This window comes from Mobula birostris, chromosome 19 (assembly GCF_030028105.1).
Source record: "Mobula birostris isolate sMobBir1 chromosome 19, sMobBir1.hap1, whole genome shotgun sequence".
Lineage (NCBI taxonomy): Eukaryota > Metazoa > Chordata > Chondrichthyes > Myliobatiformes > Myliobatidae > Mobula > Mobula birostris.
In genome coordinates this window covers 1507089-1531603 of record NC_092388.1, presented here as the reverse complement: position 1 = coordinate 1531603, position 24515 = coordinate 1507089, and the positions used below count along the sequence as shown (strand labels likewise).

Below are 24515 nucleotides of genomic sequence, written 5' to 3'. Positions count from 1 at the left end.
AAATTACCTCCATTTCTCTATTACATCCTTCCCATGAAACAAATTGTCCCAATCCACTCCTTCTATATCCTTTCGCATCTCCTCAAAGTTAGCCTTTCTCCAATCAAAAATCTCAACCCTGGGTCCAGTCCTATCCTTCTCCATAATTATATTGAAACTAGTGGTATTGTGATCACTGGACCCGAAGTGCTCCCCAACACATACCTCCGTCACCTGCCCTATCTCATTCCCTAGCAGGAGATCCAATACTGTCCCTTCTCTGGTTGGTTCCTCTATGTATTGCTGCAAAAAACTATCTTGCACACATTTGACAAACTCCAAACCATACAGCTCTTTTACAGAATGGACTTCCCAGTCTATGTGTGGAAGATTAAAATCTCCCACAATCACAACCTTGTGCTTACTACAAATATCTGCTATCTCCTTACAAATTTGCTCCTCCAGTTCTCTGTCCCCATTAGGTGGTCTATAATACACCCCTATAAGCGTCACAACACCTTTCCTGTTCCTCAATTCCACCCAAATAGCCTCCCTAGACGAGTCCACTAATCTATCCTGCCAGAGAACCGCTGTTATATTTTCTCTGACAAGCAATGCAACACCTTCCCCTCTTGCCACTCCTATTCTATCACACCTGAAGCAACGAAATCTTGGAATATTTAGTTGCCAATCACACCCCTCCTGCAACCACGTTTCACTAATAGCTACAACATCATATTTCCGGATATCAATCCATGCTCTAAGCTCATCCACCTTTCCTACAATGCTCCTAGCTTTAAAATAGATGCATTTAAGAAACTCTCCACCTCCTACTCTCTGTTTATCCTTAATGGAGCAAACAACTTTGTTATCTTTTTCTTCCTTGTCCCCTACATCTTTGGTCTGAGCTCTCCTGATCTTTGTCCCCTGACTATCCTCCCTCACACACTGTCTACTAGCTTTCTCTATTTGTGAACTAACCTCCTCTCTCCTAGTCTCTTTAATTTGATTCCCACCCCCCCCAACCATTCTAGTTTAAAGTCACCTCAGTAGCCCTTGCAAATCTCCCCGCCAGGATATTGCTCCCCCTAGGATTCAAGTGTAAACCGTCCTTTTTGTACAGGTCACGCCTGCGCCAAAAGAGGTCCCAATGATCCAAAAACTTGAATCCCTTCCGCCTGCTCCAATCCCTCAGCGAATGTAATGGCCTCTCTGCAATGTTTCACTGCTGAGCTAATGGTTTCTCCGTAGCAGCAATGTTTTGGTTATGACTAGAGAAAACAGGGTTTTGGAGTGCGTGGTTATCCAATGAGAGAAATGTTCTTTCTTGTGAGTCTGGAAGAGAGATTTTCATGATCTTTTGCCAGGGGGAGATGAGAAGACACGAATGGAGAAAGTGGGCCCTTTTTCCTTCTGTTTTTCTTGTTTTCTTTACTAACCCTATAGTCAAAGTAAGAATTATAAAGCTCAATCATTTAATCGCATATTGTGTACCGCTTGTTATTTCACGGTACTTATTTGTAACAGGGGACACATCAAGCAGCATCCACCCAAACAAAATTTCCTAAGTTTGGCCAGGTTGGGGTCTGTCACCTCCAATATTAAGCTGCTAGCCGAAGCAAGAGTTACATGAAGCTAGATGACTGAGTGAATCGCTTCCCACGTTCACAGCAGGTGAACTGCCTCTCCCCAGTGTGAACTCAATGATGCACAATGATTATCATGTGCCACAAGAGAGTCTGAGGTACAAACGGCCACACAATAGAGGAACTGCAGTGTGATATTTTGTTACTACCCTTATTAGTTATATTCCAAAAACATTCAGTGGCCACTTTATTAGGTACAATTACACTACAGGTACCACATTAATATGTCTTGAACTCAAATTGTTGTGTACCACAAGACGGTCTGAGGTATAAATGGCCACGCAATAGAGGAACTGCGTAGTGTTACTGCCGTTGTTAGTTATATTATACATGTACACTCAGTGTATGTTCATGTTCTTCCGCTGCTATGGCCTATCCACATCAAGATTTAACATGTTCAGAGATGCTCTTCTGCACACTAGTGTTGTAACATGTAGTTATTTTAGTTACTGTTACCTTCCTGTCAGCTTGAACCAGTCTGGCCATTCTCCTCTGACCTTTCTCATTAACAAGATGTTTTTACCCACAGAACTCACTGGATATTTTTTGTTTATGGCATCATTCCCTGTAAATTCCAGAGACACTGGTAGAAAATCCCGTGGGGGTAAGCAGTTTATGAGATACTCAAACCACTCCATCTGGCATCAACAATCTTTCCACAGCCAAAGTCATTTAGATCACATTTCTTTCCCATTCTGATGTTTGGTCTGGACAACAACCAAATCTCTTGGCCATGTCTGCATGCATTTATGCATTGAGTTGCTGTTAGATATTTGCATTATTGAGCAGGTGTACAGGTATACCTAATAAAGTGGCCACTGAGTGTATGTTACCAGAAATTCCTATAATAGTGGAAAGAGCATGCTGGGATTAACCTGTCTATACCCCACATAATTTTGTTTACTTCTTTCAAATCTCCCTTCATTCTCCCACGTTCTGGGAATAAAGTTCTAACTTCAACCTTTCCCTGTAACCCAGGTCCTCAAGTCCTGGCAACATCTGTGTAAATTTTCTCTGCACTCTTTCAATCTTTTTTCCATCTTTCCTGCAGCCAGATGGCCAGAACGAATTATAAGACCAGAAGACATGGGAGCAGAATTAGGCCATTTGTCCCAGTGAGTCTGCTCTGCCATTTCATCATGGCTGATCCATTTTTACTCTCAGCCCCGATCTCCTGCCTTCGCCCCCGTATTCCTTCATGCCCTAACCAATCAATAATCTTTCAAACTCTGCCTTAAATATACATAAAGACTTGGCCTCCACAGCTGCCTGTGGCAACGAATTCCAGAGATTCACTACTCTGCAGCTAAAGAAATTCCTCCTCATCTCCATTCTAAAAGGATGCCACTGTATTCTGAGGCTGTGTGCTCTGGTCTTAGACACACCCACCATAGGAAACATCTTCTCCACATCAACCCTGTCAAGGCCTTTCACCATTTGATAGGTTTCAGTAAGATCACCCTTCATTCTTATGAATTCCTGTGAATACAGGCCTAGAGCCATCCAACACTCTTCATATGACAAGCCGTTTAATCCTGGAATCATTTTTATGAACCTCCTTTGAACTCTCTCCAGTTTCAGCACATCTTTTCTAAGGGGCCGAAAACTGCTCATAATACTCCAAATGAGGCCTCACCAGTGCCTTGTAAAGCCTCAGCATCACATCCTTGCTCTTATATTCTAGATCTCTTGAAATGAATACTAACATGGTATTTGCCTTCTTCACCACCAACTCAACCTGCAAGTTAACCTTCAGGGTGTTCTGCACAGGGACTCCCAAGTCCCTTTGCATCTCAGATTCCTGCATTTTTTCCCCATTTCGAAAATAGTCCACACATTTATTTCTATTACCAAAGTGCATGACTATGCATTTTCCAACATTGTATTTCATTTGCCACTTTCTTGCCCATTCTCCTAATCTGTCTAAGTCTTTCTGCATCCTACCTGTTCCTTCAACACTACCTGCCCCTCCACCAATCTTTGTATCTTCTGTAAACTTAGCAACAAAGCCATCTATTCTATCATCTAAGTCATTTATATACAGCATAAAAAGAAGCGGTTCCAACGCCGACCCCTGTGGAACACTACTAGTCACTGGTAGCCAACCAGAAAGGATCCTTTTTATTCCCACTCGCTGCCTCCTACCAATCAGCCAATGTACAACTTTCCTGTAATACTTAACTTGGTAATAGCCTCATGTGTGGCACCTTATCAAAGCCCTTCTGAAAGTCCAAATATACAACATCCACTGCATCCCCTTATCTATCCTACTTATAATCTCCTCAAGGAATTCAAACAGGTTTTTCAGGCAGGATTTTCCCTGAAGGAAATCATGCTGACTTTGTACTATCTTGTCCTGTGTCACCAAGTACTCCATCATTTCATCGTTAACAATTGACTTCAACGTCTTCCCAGCCACTGAGGTCAGGCTAACTGGTCTATCATTTCCTTTCTGCTGCCTTCCTCCTTTCTTAAAGAGCGGAATAACATTTGCAATTTTCCAGACAGAGTCAAATGAGTTTTGAAAGGTCATTTCTAATGCCACCACAATCTCTAACACTTCCTCTTTCAGAACCCTAGAGTGCAGTTCCTCTGGTCCGGGTGACTTGTGTACCTTTAGGTTTTTCAGCTTTTTGAGCACCTTCTCCCTTGTAATAGTAACTGCACCCACTTCTCTTCCTTCACACACCACAACATCAGGCGTACTGCTAGTGTCTTCCACAGTGAAGACTGACACAAAATACTCATTCAGTTCATCAGCCATCTCCTTATCCCCCGTCCCCCGTTATTATTTCTCCAGCCTCATTTTCTAGCAGTCCTGTATCCACTTTCATTTCTCTTTCATTTTTAACATACTTGAAAAAACTTTTACTTTGATATTATTTGCTAGCTTGCCCTCATATTTAATCTTTTCCCTGCTAATGATTTTTTGAGTTGCTCTCTGTAGGATTTAAAAAACTTCCAAATTCTCTATTTTCCCACTAATTTTTGCTTTGTTGTATGCCCTTTCTTTTGCTTTTACAATAGCTTTGACTTCCCTTGTCAGCCACGGACTCCTCTGTCCCATGGCCAGTCCCAGCTTCATATATCACACATCCAGGTCCTCACCCTCTGAATCAGTATCCCTCTCAGGGGTGGGGGCCAGCCTAACCTCGCCTGCAGTGGGCCCTGCAGTCGCCTCACGTTTCTGCGGAGCCCTCTTTCTAGATGTAGGCTCCAAGTCGGGCTCTGGGTCTACCTGCACCTCTTGTCCCAGGGACAGCAGGAGGTTCCGATAGAGAATCTTGACAGGCCCATTCCCATCCTCTGGTTTCATCCGGAAAACTGGTAGGTTTGGCATCCGACTCTCCACCATATAGGGATTAGCCGCCCAGCGGTCCACCAACTTATGTTTCTCAGGAAGCGCCAAATTCCTTATGAGGATTCGGTCTCCCAGCAGGAGTTGGGAGAACCTCAACTTTTGATCATACCTGTACTGTACCTGGCCTGTGGCATCCAGTTTCGCCGAGGTCAGGATATAATTTAGGGAGTCTTCACCTCAAACTTGGCCCTGTAGAGGTAGTCACTCAGCTTATCCACCACTGCCCATTTCAACGCCAGAAATTCCAACTTTTGAGTGGGATAGTTTTTCTCGGAAGGTGACAGACTCCAGCTGACAAATGCAGCCCGGTGCCCTGATCCTGATACAGGACCCTCACCCTAAGCCCTCTCGTGCAGTATATACGGCAAAAACCAGATCCAGCACCTGGGTCAGCAGCTCCTTCAGTGACTGAAAGGCCTCTTCACACTTTGCATCCCACCTCAGTCCAAAGGGCTCCGACAGGCTAGGATACTCTCCATTGTCCTGTCCTTTTTTCCCGCTCCCTTCTTCCCCAAGGGAGGTAACCGCACAGAAGCTGATTCAACGGGTGACTCACTTTCGTGTAGCCTTTCACGAACCTCAGATAGTAACCACAGAACCCAAGGAACGAGCGCTCATAGTCTGGGGTCTTGGCCAAGTGGTCACTGCCTCTATCTTTGCCGGATCTGTAGCTACTCCATTTCGTAAGACTATGTGCCCAACATAGCTAACAGACATTTGGCACAACTGACACTTATCCAGGGAAAGTTTTAACCCTGCAACTTTCAGGTGGCCCAGCACCTTCAGTAGCCGCATTCCATGTTCTTCCGAGGTGGATCCAAACAGTTTGAGGTCATCCAGATACACTAAAACCTCAAGCAAGTTCATATTCCCCACCATCTTCTCCATGACCCGCTGCAAGGTCGCAGGGGCTCCTGATATGCCCTAAGGTAACCTTTCTGACTGGAAGATTCCCAGGGGACATATAAATGCCGTCTTCTCTTTGTCAACCTCACTCATGGGAATCTGGTAATATCCACCCCTCAAGTCCAGCACACTGAACCACTTTGCACCCTCAGACAGGCCAACGCATCTTCGATCCTTGGGACCGTAAACTGGTCAGGGACAGTGCGCCTGTTCAGAATCTTATAGTCCACACATATCCGTACCTTCCCTTTCTTCTTTCTGGCCACTACTATTGGGGATGCATCGGGCTTCGGGACTTGGTGATGATCCCAGCTTCCTTCAACTTGCACAAAGGCTGCTGAACATCCTCCACCTCTGCAGGGACCAGCCTCCGCGACCATTCTCTAAACGGGGTGTCCTTGGTCACCCGGATAGTGTGACGAGTGCTCTTGGAATAACGCACATTAAACTCGTCAGTGGAAAAGACACCTTTCAGCTTCAACATCCTCTTCCAACCCACAGGAATCGGGGAGTCCTCGAAGTTGAATGACTCAGTGGTCAACTTTCCCCTTTTTTCCAATAGTTTCTCACTGGCTTGTCTCACAGGGAGACTGGACATTACCGTCACCGGGAACAAATGCGCCAGGGGCATCCCCCACTTGAAGGTGATCTCCCTCTTCATAGTGTTCCTGACAATCACTGCCATCCTGCTCGCCTGTACAACCGAGGCCTTCTGCAAATCGGGCCTCACCAGTACCCCAGCAGGAAATCCCGACTCCCCCTCGTGGTCTTCAAGAGGGTCCACTATGAGGGCCTCACCTTTAGGCACTCCGGGAAATTTGGGAGTCCCCAGTACTCTCACTACTTCCCCGGGCAGTACCACCATTGGCTTCGACTGGGTGAACCACACAGCTCCTCGTCTAAATTCGGTATCCAGCCCAATGCAGCCATGCACTTCCTCAAAAGCAGCTTGAAAGACCGGGTGCACGGACAATGTTCCTAGAGAGCTCTCGCCAGCCGTCTCCTTGCAGGCCCCCATGAGCCTCCTCACAAGAGGGGTGTTGGTCCCCTCAAGAAATGAAACACCGCCCTTCTCAACGGGGTCCGGACAAACCAGCACCAATGTATCAAGGACCTCAGACATTCACACGTCAGCCTCCAAAAACTCCAGCTTCACTGACAAATAACCGTCGTATAGATAATCACTGGCACTAAGCCCCTAGATCTCCAGTGCCATGAATGGGGTCAATGGTAAATGCTTCAGCTACCGGTTGTAAAGCGAACGGTACAACAACGTGACCTGCGACATGGCGTCAAGTGTGGCTTTAGCATAAATACCCTCTATCCATAGCGACACACTGGAGCACGGTCCCACTAAGCCTTCAGGAATAGGGCCTTTTGCTTTTGGGGGTTCCTTGGTATGTTGTTGGGAATATGTTCCCCCAGAGACACGAGACCGTTCCCTCACTGGGTCTCCTCTAAGTTTTCCCAGTGACTGTCTCTGCTTAGGTACCCGGGGGCTCACTCTCCTTCTTGCGTGACACCCTCCGCATTGTTTGTCCCATTAGGGGATCCGTTCCCCCCATCAGCTCCATCATATGGGGGGGGGGGTCACACCTGCTGATAACAGCTGACATACCTCTGTTCTCAACTCTGCCACAATCTCCTCTACTGGTCACCGGGGCAGGCTACCTATGGTCACTTCACCACAAGGGGCTACTACCGAGGACTGTACCCTGCTGACGGAGGCCTCCCGCGCCTCAGATGCAGTCTCCTCTTCCTGTACTCTCTGATCAGCTCAACAAAATATGGAGGGGGCGCGTCTTATGAGACTGTTGGAGACCCTAAGCAATCAGGTTCTGGGACTGGGTGCCCTTGGCTATCTGGTCCACTCTTAAAGGCTGATTTATACTTGTGCGTCAACTTGACACCGTAGGTACGGCGTCACCGCGAACCCTATGAAGTGCCTACGCGGAACCCTATGGATGCACACCTCTCCCAAAATGTAACTGTGCATCGCAGCAACGCAGACCACAACAACTGTGATTGGTCTGCTTGGTAGCATCGCATTTCCTCCTACGCTGCAATAGCTTCCCATTGGCCGACTGAAGGGCAGGGAAGGAACTCTGGCTGCAATGCTTTCCATAAAGCTTTACAGACCTCCAAAATTATGGAGGGCACATTTCGCTTTTACGAAAAAAGATGCTTGCTTTAAACTTGTTTACCCCGAGAAAGACTACCATGACGATGAAGCCTTGCACGGGCAGGTGCGTGTGCAAGCGCAACATGCGCGAATTGCAGAGCGACGCAGACACACCAAGGCACAAGTATAAATAATTGCAACGCGCGTAGGCCACTTGCGTAGATTACGGCGTCGAGTTGATGCACAAGTATAAATCAGCCTTAACTGATCCACCTCAGCTGCCTGAATGACCCCTCTGCACTGCAAGTAATTTAGCTGCCTCTCTAGCCGAAAAATATAAACAGAAAGCTTCTCCCCCTTCTCCTGACGCATGTTCTGAAACCCCACCATGACCTCCACTGGACCAAAAGCATTGTCCAGTGCTTGCAGATAATTGACAGCTGTCACTACAGGATACTAACAACCAAAGCCCGATCTGCCATCTGGAACTACCTGTCCTGGATGCGGAAGAGCTTTCAAAGCCACTTGAGAGCCCATAAATAGATCAACAGAATGAAGACCATCATCCTCAACCTCGAGGGATAGCCACGATGACGACGGGATACTTTAATCTGATGACTCTCTCAATGTCAGCAGCCCGCCCATTCAAACTTTCAACCAATCTCTGTCGCTTTACATCATCAGAGCACTGCCACTCATCTAACAACTGCGAGGTCCGCTCTGCCCAAGTCTCATACTCCTCTTCCCCTTTAGGAGTGGGCATTATTCCAGAGAATAGGTGGAGCCTACCATAACGGAGACTTTGTACCTAGGCATTTTTCCATTTATTCACCAGAGAGGTAAGGGCGGATACTAACTCAGAGTTTTCACTCTTCACTGGGGACGTGGACTAATTAGACATTCCAAATCCGACCACTCCTTCCCCTCACTCCTCAGATAACGATAGAACCCTGTCTTTGAAATCTCTGTCCCCAGCTACCGCTACATCAGTACTGGTCTGCATTAAAACGAGAGCTGCACAAGCCATTTTATCAAACCTCCGCCCTCAATCACAACTTTAATGGTACTTAACAGGTGAACTAACAATTCATCTGGAGTACGAATATCTACACCATTGGTTCAATGCTCAGGGTAATCACACAGCATCCAACAAAATCAATCCTGGATGAACCCCCACAATTGTAACTCTTAGTTCAGCTAGCAGCTTAATCTAGAGGACGACAGCCCTCGGCCCAGCCAGACTTAAGAAATCTTGTTTGGGTGGATGCTGCATGATGTGTACCCTGTTACAAATCAGGACCACAAAATAACAAACAGTACACAATATGCGATTAAACAATTGAGCTTTATAATTCTTAATTTGACTATATGGTTGGTAAAGAAACAAAAAACAGAAAAGGGCCCATTCTCATGAAACGGTCTAATACGCAATGTTGGAGCTCACGGTTCCGTTCATTTGTTCCCCCCCCCCCCCCGACCTCCTCCGATCATTGGTGACCCTCGGACCCTCGCTCCAAGTCCACTCCGTCCGGCGGTCCACCAGCTCTCTCCATTCACGTCTTCTCTCCTCATCTCTCCCCGGCAAAAGACCGCAAAATCCCTGCTCCCAGACCCACAAGAAAGAACAACATACCTCTCATTGGCTAGCACACATTCCAAAGCCCCGTTATCTCCAGTCATAACCCAAACATTGCTGCTACAGAGAAACTGTTACATTAGCAGTGAAACCTTACAGCGTGTTACACAGTGATGGCCACAACATCATACCTGGCCATCTGTAATTTTGCAACATCATCCACTTTATTTCTTGTAAACAGCCTTGGTGTTTGTTTTCCAGTCTAGTCTGTTGTCGAGAAGAACACCCAGGTATTTGTACTCCTCCACCACCGCAACTACTTCTCCCGGAATGTATACAGGACTCGTCACAGTCCTCTTCCTCCGAAAATCAGTCACCATCTCCCTGGCCACATTCAGGAGCAGGTGATTCCTCCCACACCACTCCACAAACTTGTCCACCAGTCCTCTGTACGCTGACTCTTGCCCGTCTGTGATACACCCAACCATTGCAGAGTCATCAGAGAACTTCTGCAAGTGACAAGACTCAGATTTGTACTGAAAGTCTGGGTGTACAGAGTGAACAGAAACGGAGACAGGACAGTCCCTTGTGGGGCTCCAGTGCCTCTCACCACTATCTCAGACAGAGAACTACCCAGCCGTACAAACTGGGGTCTATCTGTCAGCTAGTCAGTAATCCAGGAAATAGTTGATTTGTCTATGTCCATCCTTTGCAGCTTCTCGCTCAGAAGAAGTGGCTGCATTGTATTAAAGGCACTAGAGAAATCCAAAAAATGTGATTCTCACAATGTCACCAGCATCATCCAGGTGGGAGAGAGCTCTGTGCAACAGGTAGGTGATGGCATCATCTGCTCCCACATGAGGTGGGTAACAAACTGTAGAGGGTCCAATGAAGATCTCACCTGAGGTCCAAGGTAAGTCAGGACCTGCCTGGCCAGCATCCTCATCACATGAGATGTGAGGGCAATTGGTCTGTAGTCATTAAGTTCAGATGGAGTTGCCTTCTTGGGTACCGGAACCAAGCAGGAAGTCTTCCATAGCACTGGTATCTTTTCCTGGCTCAGACGCAGATTGTAAAAGTGCTGCAAAATACCAGACAGCTGGCTCGCACAGGCCTTCAGTAGCCTGGGGCTGATACCGTCTGGTCCAGTAGCCTTGCCTTGGTGTAGTCTCTCCAGCTGTCTCTTTAACCTGACCTGCAGTCACAGTCAGGTGGGGAATGATGGTCATCCCCATGAAGGCAGGATACTCCAGAGTTGTGGGATTTGGAACACAAGCTCTCACCAGAGGGGAGTGGGGCTGGGAGAGTATGTGGTTTGGGCAGGTGGGGCATGGGAGAGCAGGAGGTCCTGTGCTGAATCTGTTGAAAAACAAGTTCAGTTCGTTGACCCTATCCAGGCAGCCCTCAATCTTCCTTTCCTTAACCTTGAAACGAGTGATCTGTTTTATGTCCCACAAAATGTCCCTTAGGCTATTCTGCCGGAGCTTGTACTCCAGCTTCCTCTTGTGGGATTCTTTGCACTCTCTCAGCCTCATCCTCAGTTCACTCTGTACTCTCATCAGTACTTGTCTATCTCCAGACCTGAAGGCTTTCTTCTTAATATTCAAAAGTTCTTTCTGGTCACTGGGGATCCAGGGCTTGTTGTTGGGGAAGCAGTGTACAGTCCTCACTGACAAGATGGTGTTCTCACAGAATTTGATATCGTTAAAGTAGAGCAGAAATATTGTGGAATGACATATTTAAATAATTTGTTCATCTTCCTGTGTTGCAAACTATAGTACATCATTTATTTTGTTTAAAGGAAGTATACAGAAGGCTATCATATCTGGGAGAAGCTCTTAAAAAATGCAAACCAACTGGTTCTACAACCCTGCTAGGTCGTCAAACTCAGGAAACTGCTTCCTTTTGAAGTATTTGTCCCATTTTGAATGCTATTATTGAACTGGCTTAGAACACAGTTTCATATGGTGTTTTTCAGATCGTAACAAGAAGGCTCTGAAAATAAATATTTGCATACTTTACACTGGTTTGGCAAGTTTTTTTTATCCTAGTTACCAACCGCTGTTGAAGCAGTTCTATATTATTTACCCTATCTCCAAGATTTTGAGCATCTCTTAACCTTCTCTGTTCAAATTCTGCAAAACCAAGTTTCTCCCCTGTTTTTACCTGCCTGAAAAAAGTGCTTATAAATGTTTAACATAAATTCTTTATTCTAGTACCACATTAGTAATTTGTTCCTATTTAAACTTCTTTCATTTAGTTGATGACCTAAATCGGGGGGAAAAATGAGAAGCATGTCCACAATTGTGCAAGAAGTTTGAATGATCTTACAAAATAGAGATGATTACAATTGTGTATCAGATTAAACTTGAACTCCTATTCTGTATGGAAAACAGATCTATGAAGTTAAAGCTTCTTACACAAAACCAAACAAAAAGCAGAATCCATGTAGTTTTCTTGTCTAGAAATGTTCCCTGACTTGCTGATCAAATGTTGAACAATACTTCAGTTTACCTATTTCTCTGTCAGAACTTCTCATAAAGCACACTTCTTTCAAATTTACTGCATTTTGTGAGGTAGGTTTGTGTGTTGATCATTGCAATAACACAGGGACAACAAAGATTTTATTTCCTGAATATCTTTTGGTGTATTGTATGGATTTTGGATTGCTGATTATGAAAATTACCATGAAGTTTCCCTATCACGCACCATTTTTTTGAAAAAAAAAGCCTATTTTTGTTATTTCAAACACAGAAACCTACAGCACATTACAGGCCCTTGGGCCCACAATGTGCCGACCATGTAACCTCCTCTAAAATCTGCCTAGGATTTCCCTACCGCATAGCCCTCTATTTTTCTAAGCTCCATGTACCTATCTAAGCATCTCTTAAAAGACCCTATTGTATCCGCCTCCACCACCTTCACTGGCAGTGCATTCCATTCTGTGTGAAAAATTTACCCCTGATATCCCCCTGTACCTACTTCCAAGCACCTTAAAACTATGCCCCTTTGCGTTCGCCATTTCAGCCCTGGGAAAAAGCCTCTGACTATCCACATGACCAATGCCTCTCATCATCTTGTACGCCTCTGTCAGGTCACCTCTCATCCTCCGTCACTCCAAGGTGAAAAGGCCAAATTCACTCAACCTATTCTCATAAGGCATGCTCTCCAATCCAGACAACATCCTTGTAAATCTCCTCTGCACTCTCTCTATAGTTTCAATTCACAATTCAAGTCAATTAAAATGGTGCCCACAATAGAAGCTGATTTTCTAATCTTACCCGGGCATGCTTGGGCAGAGCAGATGCTGCATAGGACAGGTTTTAGAAAGGCTGGAAAAGCATCATGCAGGCAGTGTTCTGTGCATTGTGTTTACACGTTTATCAGTTTGCATATGCTCCCCATGCGTAGCATATTGTGTGTACTCGTTATAATAAAGTAATTGTATTTTCAGGAGTTTTTGTGATAGCAAAATGTCTCGCAAATATTTCAACAGCCACAATACTTTTTGGTATATTTGTGGCAAGTGTACGCTTAAATCACAAAGATTCCTCTTATTAAGAAAGTCCACGAGCTCTACTTTGGGTGTAAAATTGGTGACCAAGGCAAAGCCTGGGCTCCTCACATTTGTTGTGCAACATGCGCTGTTGATCTTAGAGCTTGCCTCAGAGGTACTCGGAAGTCAATGCTGTCGCTGTCCCAATGATATGGCGAGAACAAAACAATCATGTGACAGACTGCTACTTCTGTCTGACCAATGTCTGGTTTTTCTGCTAAAAACAAGATATCTTTTGAATACTCCAATCTCCCTTCAGCCATGAGACCTCTGCTTCATGATAGTATTTTTCCAGTACTGAAGCCACCAGAGACATGGAGTCTAGAGGAGGAAGACGAAGATACCATGATGCACAAGCCAGGAATGAAAACAATACTGATACAGATTTTGAACCTTTTGTTGAGTGAACCACATCTGATAAAACTCAATTTGAGTTAAATGACTTGTTCAGAGACTTGGTTGTGTCAAAGGCAAAACCAGAATTACTGGCAGACTGCAAGGATGGAGTCTGCTCTTACCAGGCACAAACATCCCCGTAAGTGATGTCAATGTTTTAGATAGGTATTTCCCAGAGTATTTGGAATCGATTGTTAGGGATGAGATTACAGACGACCTGGAGGCACATGTCAAGATAGGCCAAAGCCAGCATGGTTTCCTGAAAGGAAAGTCCTATTTGACAAACCTATTGCAATTCTTTGAGGAAATTACAAGCAGGGTAGATAAAGGAGATGCAGTAGTCATGGTGTACTTGGATTTTCAGAAGGCCTTTGACAAGGGGCCGTACATCAGGCGGCTCAGCAAGGTAAGAGCCCATGGAATTATAGGGAAGTTACTAGCATGGGTGGAGCATTAGCTGGTCAGCAGAAAGCAGAGTGGGAATAAAGGGATCCTATTTTGGCTGGCTGCCGGTTACCAGTGGAGTTCCACAGGAGTGAGTGTTGGGACCGCTGCTTTTTACGATGTATGTCAATGATTTGTACCTACGGTCTTAATGGATTTGTGGCTAAATTTGCTGATGATACAAAGATAGGTGGAGGAACAGGTAGTGTTGAGGAAACAGAGAGCTTGCCAAGAGACTTAGATAGTTTAGGGGAATGGGCAAAGAAGTGGCAAATGAAATACAGTGTTGGAAAGTGTATGGTCATGCACTTTAGTGGAAGAAATAAATGGGCAGACTATTAATTAGATGGGGAGAGAATTCAAAATACAGGGATGCAAAGGGACTTGGGAGTCCTTGTGCAGGATACCCTAAAGGTTAACCTCCAGATTGAGTCGGTTGTGAAGAAGGCAAATGGTTGGCATTCATTTCTAGAGGTATAGAATATAGGAGCAGGGATGTGATGCTGAGGCTCTATAAGGCACTCGTGAGCCTACACTTGGAATATTGTGTGCAGTTTTGGGCTCCTTATTTTAGAAAAGATATACTGACATTGGAGAGGGTTCAAAGAAGATTCATGAGAATGATTTCAGGAATGAAAGGGTTACCGTATGAGGAACGTCTGGCAGCTCTTGGACTGTATTTCCCTGCAGTTCAGGAGAATGAGGGGGGATCTCATAGAAACATTCCGAATGTTAAAAGAGCTGAACAAATTAGATATGGCAAAGTTATTTTCCATGGTAGGGGATTCTAGGACAAGAGGACACAACTTCAGGATTGAAGGATGACCTTTTAGAACTGAGATGCGGAGAAATTACTTTAGTCAGAGGGTGGTAAATCTGTGGAATTTGTTGCCATGAGCGGCTGTGGAGGCCAAGTCATTGGGTGTATTTAAGGCAGAGATAGTTAGGTTCTTGATTAGCTAGGGCATCAAAGGGTATGGGGTGAAAGCAGGGGAGTGGGGATGACTGGAAGGATTGGATCAGCCCATGATTGAATGGTGGAGCAGACTCGATGGGCTGAATGGCTGACTTCTGCTCCATGTCTTATGGTCTTATAGTAACTGATGCCAAGATTAAGGAAGGCATTTTTGTTGGTCCACAAGTCAACCAGGTCATCATTGACAGGCAATTCAAAGAACTTCTAGTGGAACCAGAGATAATTGGATGGAAGGCATTCAAGGACGTTGTTGAAAATGTTCTTGGCAGCTACAGAGCACCAAACTACGTGCAGCTGGTTGACAACATATTTCAAGCATACAAAACCATGAAGTGCTATATATCACTAAAAATTCATTTTCTGCGTTCCCATTTAGACTTCTTCCCTGCAAATCTTGGCTCTGTCAGTGACAAACATGGTGAAAAATTTCACCAGGAAATTGCAATCATGGAGAAACTTTATCAGGGCAACTGGAGTCCATCAATGCTGGCTGATTATTGTTGGACACTTTAGTAAGAAGTCTCAGACACTGAGTACAAATGAAAATCAACAAAACATTTTTAGCTTAGTTGAACTATTGCAAGGTATCAACACCATTAATTAATTAAATGCATTATATTCACAATAAATATTCATTTCTGGTTTCTTCAAGTTCCTACATGATACAAGTAGTCTGAAATTATATTTGTGTTCAGATTCATGCGGTCTAATATAACAAAAAAAAAATCTGAGGAAGCAACACTTTTGAATAAGATGAATGTTGAAATATTAGCCGGGCAGAAGTTAATTTTGGTTGCTTTGTGAGTTCTCCCCTTTTTTATTCCCGAGTGTCGATCAGTGTGAAGGTTTTTTTAAGTTGTTTTTTGTGATTAATCATCAATTGTGAAACAACCAACTTTCAGTTCCTAAAGAGTAAATGACCCCTTTTGTTTTACAGGACTGAAAAGGAACATTAGACAAAGATGATTAAAACAACAGACTGCTTGGATGCTCCGCACAAAAGGTGAAGATGTTGATTGTGAGACTATTTCGCATGTAAAGGAGGCGCTGGCCGGCAAAGATGTTTGGAAGTCTGTTCAGGAGAAATGCGTCCCAGAAACTAAGTGCTCTGTTGCTAGTTTTTGGGTTTATTTGGGGTTTGGTGTTACTCCGTTACACTTTCCAGCAGCCAAAACGTCAAAACAGTGCAGAACTGCGTGAACAGATTCTGGAACTGAGTAAAAGATACGTTCGAGCTCTCGCAGAGGAAAACCAAAATGCGGTAGATGGCCCTCGTGGTGCCTCAATGGCAGGATATGGTAAGAGTTGCCAAACCTTTGCTTTGGTCATGTGCATATACTATAGCACATAGAACATCACAGCACAAGCACAGTACAGGTCCTTGAGGCCACAATGTTGTGCTGACCTTTTAACCCACTCTAAGATCAATCTAACCCTTTCCTTCCACATAGCCCTCTGTTTTTCTATCATCCATGTGCTTATCTAAGAGTTTATTAAAGTCTCTAATCTATTTGCCTCTACCCCCACCCCGGCAGGGCGTTCCACGCACACCCATCACTCTTGGTGTCAAGAGCTTATCTCCGACATTCCCCTCCCCCCCACCCATCCCCGTCATACTTTATTCCAATCGCCTTAAAATTATGTCATTTCTACCGTGGGAAAAAGTCCCTGATGGTCCACTCAATCAATGGCTTCCATTATCTTGTACACCTCTATCAAGTCACCGCGCAACCTATCCTCATAAGACACGCTCTTTAATCCAGGCAGCATCCTGGTAAGTCTCCTCTCCACCCTTTCTAAATCTTCCACCTCCTTCCTGTAAGGATATTATGATCTATATTTTATGGGCTTTGTTTTGAGACGGAGAATATTATGCTGAGAATGCCTTTTTAAATGAATCAAAGTTATAAGTTCAGCAGGCCAGGCAGCTTCTCTAGGAAGAGGTACAGTCGACGTTTCGGGCCGAGACCCTTCGTCAGGACTAACTGAAAGAAGAGCTAGTAAGAGATTTGAAAGTGGGAGGGGGACGGGGAGATCGGAAATGATAGGAGAAGACAGGAGGGGGAGAGATGGAGCCAAGAGCTGGACAGGTGATTGGCAAAAGGGATATGAGACGACCATGGGACAGGAGGGCTAGGGAGAAGGAAAAGGGGGAGGGGGGAAAAACCCAGAGGATGGGCGAGGGGTATAGTCAGAGGGACAGAGGGAGAAAAAGGAGAGAGAGAGAGAGAGAAAGAATGTGTGTATATAAATAAGTAACGGATGGGGTATGAGGGGGAGGTGGGGCATTAGCAGAAGTTTGAGAAGCTATAAATTAATATGTTGGACAAATTGTAGTTTCTTTATCAGCATTGGTGTTCACAAGGAAGTGGCAAATGAGCGTTAGTATCCCGCTTTCCCCTTTATAAACTGAAACAGAGATGCAACTGATGCTTAAACTGTCTTATCAAGAATAATTGGACTGCAATTTTATAAAATATTTTCTTGTATTGTCACAAGGGTGAACTAAAAGATAGGGGAAGCAGCCCTAAATTAGAAATGAATTGAATCTTCTGACTTCCATGGGCACAGATGGTCAAAGTTGCAGAATTATCTGTTATGTTATAGGATTATATAGTTTTGCTACGGCACAGATGGTCAAAGTTACAGAATTATCTGTTACGTTATAGGATTATATAGTTTGGCTACGGCTGTCGGAATTCTGGAATAGTTTCTTATTTTGACCATAAGGCACAGGAACAGATCGAGTCTGCTGCACCATTCCATCATGGCTAATTCAATTCCATTTTCCAGCCTCCTCCTTTCATACCCGTGCTGATCAGCCTCTATTCTCAGTATACTCTATAACTTGGCATGCAGAGCAGTTTGGCAGTGAGCTCCAGATTCTTCACCCTCTGCCTAAAGAAATTCCTCTTCATCTCTGTTCTAAATGGACATCCCTCTGTTCTGAGGTTCTGCCCTCTGGTCCCAGGTAGTTCCATTATTGGAGACATCCTCTCCACATCCACTCTTTCAGTATTTGATAGGTTTCAGTGAGATCATTCCTCATTCTTGTAAAATTCCATATGATAGCTTGGAGTAATACTGCACAGAAAGAAACAGCTTATTCCTACTGGATGTGTCTGAGTCTGAATGAGTGACCGACATTTCTCCATGGCCCTGTATTGTTTCAGTTTCAAGTGCATTTAATTTGAAAATTAAATCTGTTTCCATCATCCCTTATAGAGTCATAGTCATAGAACACAAAAGCACAGAATTAGGCCCTTTGGCCAATCTCATCCATGCCGAATGATTAATCTGCCTCGTCCCATTAACCCGCACCCAGATCATAGCCTTCCCATCCATGTACAATACTTATCCAAATTTCTCTTCAATGTAGAATTGAGTTTGCATGCACCACTTGCTCTGGCAGCTCATTCCACACTCTCATGACCCATTGAGTGAAGAAGTTTCCCCTCATGTTCCCCGTAAACATTTCACCTTTCACCCTTAACCCATGACCTCTCTGACTGGAGGCCTGTGAAGAGTGGTGTACTGTAGAGATTGGTACTGGGTCCTTTGTTGCTTAGCATCTTTGTCAATGATGTGCAAATTTGCAGATGACACCAAGACTGGGGCTGTAGTGGACAGCAAGGAAGTTGGGAGAGTGTACTATGTAATGAGTATGTACTGAGTACATTAAGTATGTTCTATGTACTGATTAAGGAAATTTTCCTGAGCACATTTGACAAGTGGGTGACTGTCAGAAGAGGGAAAGGAGAGATTAGGTAGTGGAGAGCAGCCCTGTGGCCATCCCCTTTAACAATAATTACTCCACTTTGAGTACTGTTGGTGAGAGAAACCCTACCTGCGGGAAACAGTGGCCGTGTCTCTCGCTCTGAGTCTGGCCTTGTGACTCAGAGGGTAGGGAACGGAAGAGGATGGCAGCAGTAATAGGGGACTCTGTAGTTAGAGGGACAGATAGGCGATTCTGTAGGTGGGAAAAAGAAACAGATGGGAACAACGACATAGGTAGAAAGAGGGAGGAGTTCCTGGAAGTAGAGTACAGGGAGTTAGGAAGGAAACTGAGAAGCAGGACCTCAAAGGTAGTAATCTCAGGACTGCTGTCTGTGCCATGCGATAGTGAGTATAGGAATAGAACGAGATGGCAGGTAAATGTGTGGCTGAAGGATCGGATCAGGAGGCAAGGATTCAGATTTCTGGATCATTGGGACCTCTTCTGGAGTAGGTGTAACCTGTACAAAAAGGACAGGTTGCACTTGAATCTGAAGGGGACCAACATCCTGGTGGGGAGGTTTGCTAATGCTATTGGGGAGGGTTTAAATTAGATTTACAAGGGTTGGGAACCAGTGAAGAGGCAGAGGATGGGGAGGTTGGAGCACAAGTAGAGACAGATTGTAGGGAGTTTGTGAGGAAGGATAGGCAGACGTTAGAGCAAAGATGCACTCAGCCTGCTGGTTTGAGATGTGTCTATTTATATGCAAGGAGTATTATAAACAAAGTGGATGAACTTAGAGCATGGATCAATATGTGGAACTATGATGTTGTGGCCATTGCAGAGACTTGGATGTCTCAGGAGCAGGTGTGCCAGGGTTTAGATGTTTTAAAAGGACCGGGAGGGAGGCAAAAGAGATGGGGGTGTGGCATTGCTTATCAGGGATAGTGTCATGACTGCTGAAAAGGAGGAAGTATTGGAGGGATTATCTACTGAGTCACTGTGGGTAGAAGTCAGAAACAGGAAGTGGGCAATAATTCTACTGGGTGTTTTTTACAGAGACTTCGAGGGGCAGATAGGGAGGCAGATTCTGGAATGGTGCATTAATAATAGAGTTGTTGTGATGGGAGATTTTAACTTTCCTAATATTGACTGGCATCTCCTTAGAGCAAGGGGTTTGTAGATAAGCCTACTGGAGGAGAGGCTGTACTTGATCTGGTATTGGGAAATGAACCTGGTCAGGTGTCAGATCTCTCGGTGGGTAAGCATTTTGGAGGTGGTGTTCACAACTCTATCTCCTTCACCATAGCACTGGAGAGGGATAGGAGCAGACAATTTGGGAAAATGTTTAATTGGGTTAGGAGGAAATATGATACTATTAGGCAGGAACTTGGGAGCAGATGTTCTCAGAGAAATACATAGCCGAAATATGGCAAATGTTCAGGGAATATTTGCATGGCATTCTGCATAGGTATGTTCCAATGAGGAAGAGAAAGGATGGTAGAGTAAAAAAGCATGGTGTACAAAGAATGTGAAAAATCGAGTTAAGAAAAGAAAAGCTTATGAAAGGTCCAAGAAACTATGTTCTGCTAGAGCTGTAGAAAATTCCAAGGTTGCCAGGAAGGAATTTAAGAATGAAATTAGGAGAGCTAGAAGGGGCCATGAGAAGGCCTTGGCAAGCAGGATTAAGGAAAACCCCAATGCATTCTACAAGAATGTGAAGAGCAGGAGGATGAGCCGTGTGAGAATAGAACCAATCAGGTGCGATAGTGGAAATGTGCATGGAGTCAGAGGAGATAACGGAGATGCTTAATGAATACTTTGTTTCAGTATTTAGTAGGGAAAAGGACCTTGCCAATTGGGGGGATGACTTACAGCGGACTGAAACACTTGAGCATATAGACATCAGGAAAGAGAATGTGCTGGAGCTTTTAAAAAGCATTAAGTTCGATAAGTAGCTGGGTCTGGATAAGATATACCCCAGGCTACTGTGGGAAGTGAGGGAGGAGATTGCTGAGCCTCTGGCGATGATCTTTGCATCATCAATAGGGATGGGAGAAATACTGAAAGATTGGAGAGTTGGAACTGTTGTTCCCTTGTTCAAAAAAGGGAGTAGACATAACCCATGAAATTATAGACCAGTAAGCCTTACTTCAGTGGTGGGCAAGTTTTAATAATCTGATTAAGGATAGTCAACATGGCTTTGTCAAGGGCAGGCCATGCCTTATGAGCCTGATTGAGTTCTTTGAGGGTGTAACAAAACACATTGATGAAGGTAGAGCAGTGGATGTAGTGTTTATGGATTACAGTAAGGCATTTGATAAGGTTCCCCATGCGAGGCTCATTTAGAAAGTAAGGAGGCATGGGATCCAAAGAGACCTTGCTTTGTGGATCTAGAATTGGCTTGCCCACAGGAGGCAAAGAGTGGTTGTAGACGGGTCATATTCTGCATGGAGGTCAGTGACCAGTGGTGTTCCACAGGGATCTGTTCTGGGACCCCTCCTCTTTGTGATTTTTATAAATGACCTGGATGAAGAAATAGAGGGGTGGGTTAGTAAGTTTGCTGATGACATAAAGGTTGGCGGTGTTGTGGATAGTCTGGAGGGTTGTCAGAGGTTACATTGGGACATCGATAGAATGCGGAACTGGGCTGAGAAGTGGCAGATGTAGTTCAACCTAGATAAGTGTGAGGTGCTTGATTTTGGTAGGTCAAATATGATGGCAGAATATAGTATTAATGGTAAGACTCTTGGCAGTGTGGAGGATCAGAGAGATCTTGAGGTCTGTGTCCATAGGATATTCAAAGCTGCTGGCTCCACTTGGAGTACTGTGTTCAGTTCTGGTCACCTCACTGCAGGAAGGATGTAGATACTATAGAGAGAGTGCAGAGGAGATTTACAAGGATTTTACCTCATTGGAGAGCATGCCTTATGAGAATAGATTGAGTGAACTTGGCCTTTTCTCCTTGGAGTGATGGAGGATGAGAGGTGACCTAATAGAGGTGTATAAGATGATGAGAAGCATTGATCATGTGGATAGCCAGGGCTGAAATGGCTAACACGAGGGGCCGTAGCTTTTTAGGTGCTTGGAAGTCAGTACAAAGGAGATGTTGGGGGCAAGTTTTTCACACAGAGAGTGTTGGGTGCATGGAATGCACTGCCAGCGACGGTGGTGGAGGCCGATACAATAGGGTCTTTTCAGAGACTCTTAGATAGGTACATGGAGCTTAGAAGAATGGAGGGCTATGAAGTAGGGAAATTCTAGGCAGTTTCTATTGTAGGTTACATGGTCAGCACAACATTGTGGGCTGAAGGGCCTGCAGTGTGGTAAATTTTTATGTTCTATGTTCTAAACTCTTGCCCATCCGGCCAACAATCCTTCTTATTCTGTTTAACAGCTGTGCAGACCAACCTGAAAACTGTGTGGCTCTTTAAATGTTTTTGTAATGTGAATATATTTGAATACTTAGAATGAAAATTGAAAAATCAGATACTTTTATTTATTAATTAAAGGGTATATTGAAATACAGTACAACAAAGAAAGTCTTTCATGTTTCGTAATTGTTTTCTAGATGCATTCAATTCTAGCTGCATGGCAACAAAGGCTATGTGCACGGGAGCATTTCAGTGACTGCACAGCCCATTACTTGCGTAGCTTAGAGGGATCTGTGCATCCAGCCTTTTACAACATGGGAGTCCCAGTCAATATGTGGAAAGTCAAAATCACCAACTATCACAGCCTTATGTTTCTTGCAACAGTCTGCGACCTCCCTACAAACTTGCTCCTCTAAATCCCGCGGGCTGTTGAGTGGTTTATTATATACTAACGTGGTCGTTTCTTTCTTATTCCTCAGTTCCACCCACGGAGCCTCACTGGACAAGCTCTTCAGTCTGTCCTGACTGAGCACTGCCGTGACATTTTCCCTGACTAGTAACACCACTCACCACCCTCCTCCTCTAATCCTTCCTTCTCTATCACATCTAAAACAATAGACCTCCGGAACACCGAGCTGCCAGTCCTGCCCCTCCTGCAACCAAGCCTCACGAATGGCTGCAATGCCGTAATTTCACATGCTGATCCATGCCCTAAGCTCATCCATCTTTTCTACAATATTCCTTGCATTAAAAAATACACAGCTCAGAACTTTAGTCCCACCGTGTATGACCTTTTACTTCCTGACTCCGTATGTAGGCTTAACCATGTCTTTCTCCACAACCTCTCCATTATCTGTTCTGACACTCCCCCTGAAACTCGAGTTTAAACTGTCCCCCGTGCGGGTCTAGCAAGCCTTCCCACTAGAATATTAGTCCCTCTCCAGTTCAGGTGCAAACCATCCATTTTGCACAGGTCTCACTTTCCCTGAAAGAGTGTCCAATGGTCCAAAAATCTGAACCCCTACCTTCTGCACCAACTCTTTAGCCACGTGTTAAACTGTGTGATCTTCCTATATGTGGCCTCAGTAGCATGTGGCATGGGTAGCAATCCTGAGATCACAACCCTGGGGGTCCTGTCCTTTAACTTAGGACCTGACTTCCTGAACTCACTTTGCAGGAGCTCATCGCCCCTCCTCCTATGTCACTGGTGCCGACGTGGGCCATGACCTCTGGCTGATCACCCTCCCACTTAAGGAAGCTGTGGACTTGATCTGAGATGTCCCTGACCCTGACACCCAGGAGGCAACATGCCATCTGGGGATCTCATTCTTAGCCACAGAACCTCCTTTTTGTTCCCTAACTAATGAATCCCCCATCAACACGGCTTGCCTCTTCTCTCTCCTTCCCTTCTGAGCCACAAAGCCAGACTCTGTGCTAGATACCCGACCGCTGTGACTTTCCTCTGATAGATCAACCTGTGGAATGACCACAGGGGTTCTCTGCACTGGCTCCCTATCCTCTTTCCCCCTCCTAACAGCCACCCAGTTACCTGTATCCTGCATTTTGGGAGTAACTACCACCCTATATGTCCTATCTATCAAGCCCTCAGCCTCCCGAATGATCTGGAGTTCATCCAGTTCCAGCTCCAACTCCTAAACATGGACTGTTAGAAGCTGTAGCCGGATGCACTTCTTGCAGGTGTAGTCATCAGGGACACTGTAGGTCTCCTTACCTTCCCACCTCCTGCAAGAGGAGCAGTTTGCTGTCCTGCCTGGCATTCCCACTGCTCTAAATGTGCAATAAGAAATAAAGAAAGAATAAATAATGGGAAAAAATCTACCTGTGGCCTATCGTCTCCTCGCCGAAGCCTTAATTCCCCATTGGCCCTCACAGACAATGGCTGCTGTGCTTAAACCTAACTTTTTATTGGACCTTGCCCGATGGCTGATTATGTGCAATCCAAAGTCTTCTTGGGAATGACTGTGTTATTCAAGAAAAAGACAGATTATTTTGGCTAATGGAGGACAGGAAAGTGGAGACAAGACCAAGATCAGAACAGCTATGATTTTACTCAATCGGGTCGGGGATCATTCTACCTCCTTATTCTATTTCTTGTCTTCTAATATAGAGTCCAGACTAGACCGATATTCTTCTGCCCTTGACATTTTGATACAGGTGTCCCCCAAACCCCATTATTACTTTGCCGACCGATTATAACCACCTTGGTCCAGTTGTTGACCAGACCATACTGATATTCTGCCTTCGCCGATTTGATATGGCCCTCTGCATGTTTTCAGATGTCCTCAAAACCCCGTTGTTCTCTCAACTTTACCAACGCACCACTATCACCACCTCTGTGCAGTTCATGAGAAAGCAAAGTTCTGTATCTAGCTATTCTGTAAAACACGACATTCGATAATTCATTGTAAGAGCAATGTAATTAGAAATGTAGTTAGAGAAATTT

General features: G+C 44.8%; 1 protein-coding gene across 5 annotated transcripts in view; it reads left to right on the top strand.

The window, feature by feature from the left end:
- Nucleotides 1-24515, top strand: part of LOC140212379 (alpha-1,6-mannosylglycoprotein 6-beta-N-acetylglucosaminyltransferase A-like) — a 157319-nt gene that overhangs the window by 16648 nt on the left and 116156 nt on the right. For 4 of the 5 annotated variants that reach the window (XM_072283104.1, XM_072283106.1, XM_072283103.1 and 1 more), the window contains exon 2: nt 15900-16260. In XM_072283104.1, coding sequence (XP_072139205.1) covers nt 16023-16260 — 238 coding nt within the window. In that variant the 5' untranslated portion in view covers nt 15900-16022. Of the gene's footprint in view, nt 1-15899; nt 16261-16285; nt 16737-24515 lie in introns of those variants that run through there. The other variant, XM_072283107.1, reaches the window with a different exon arrangement.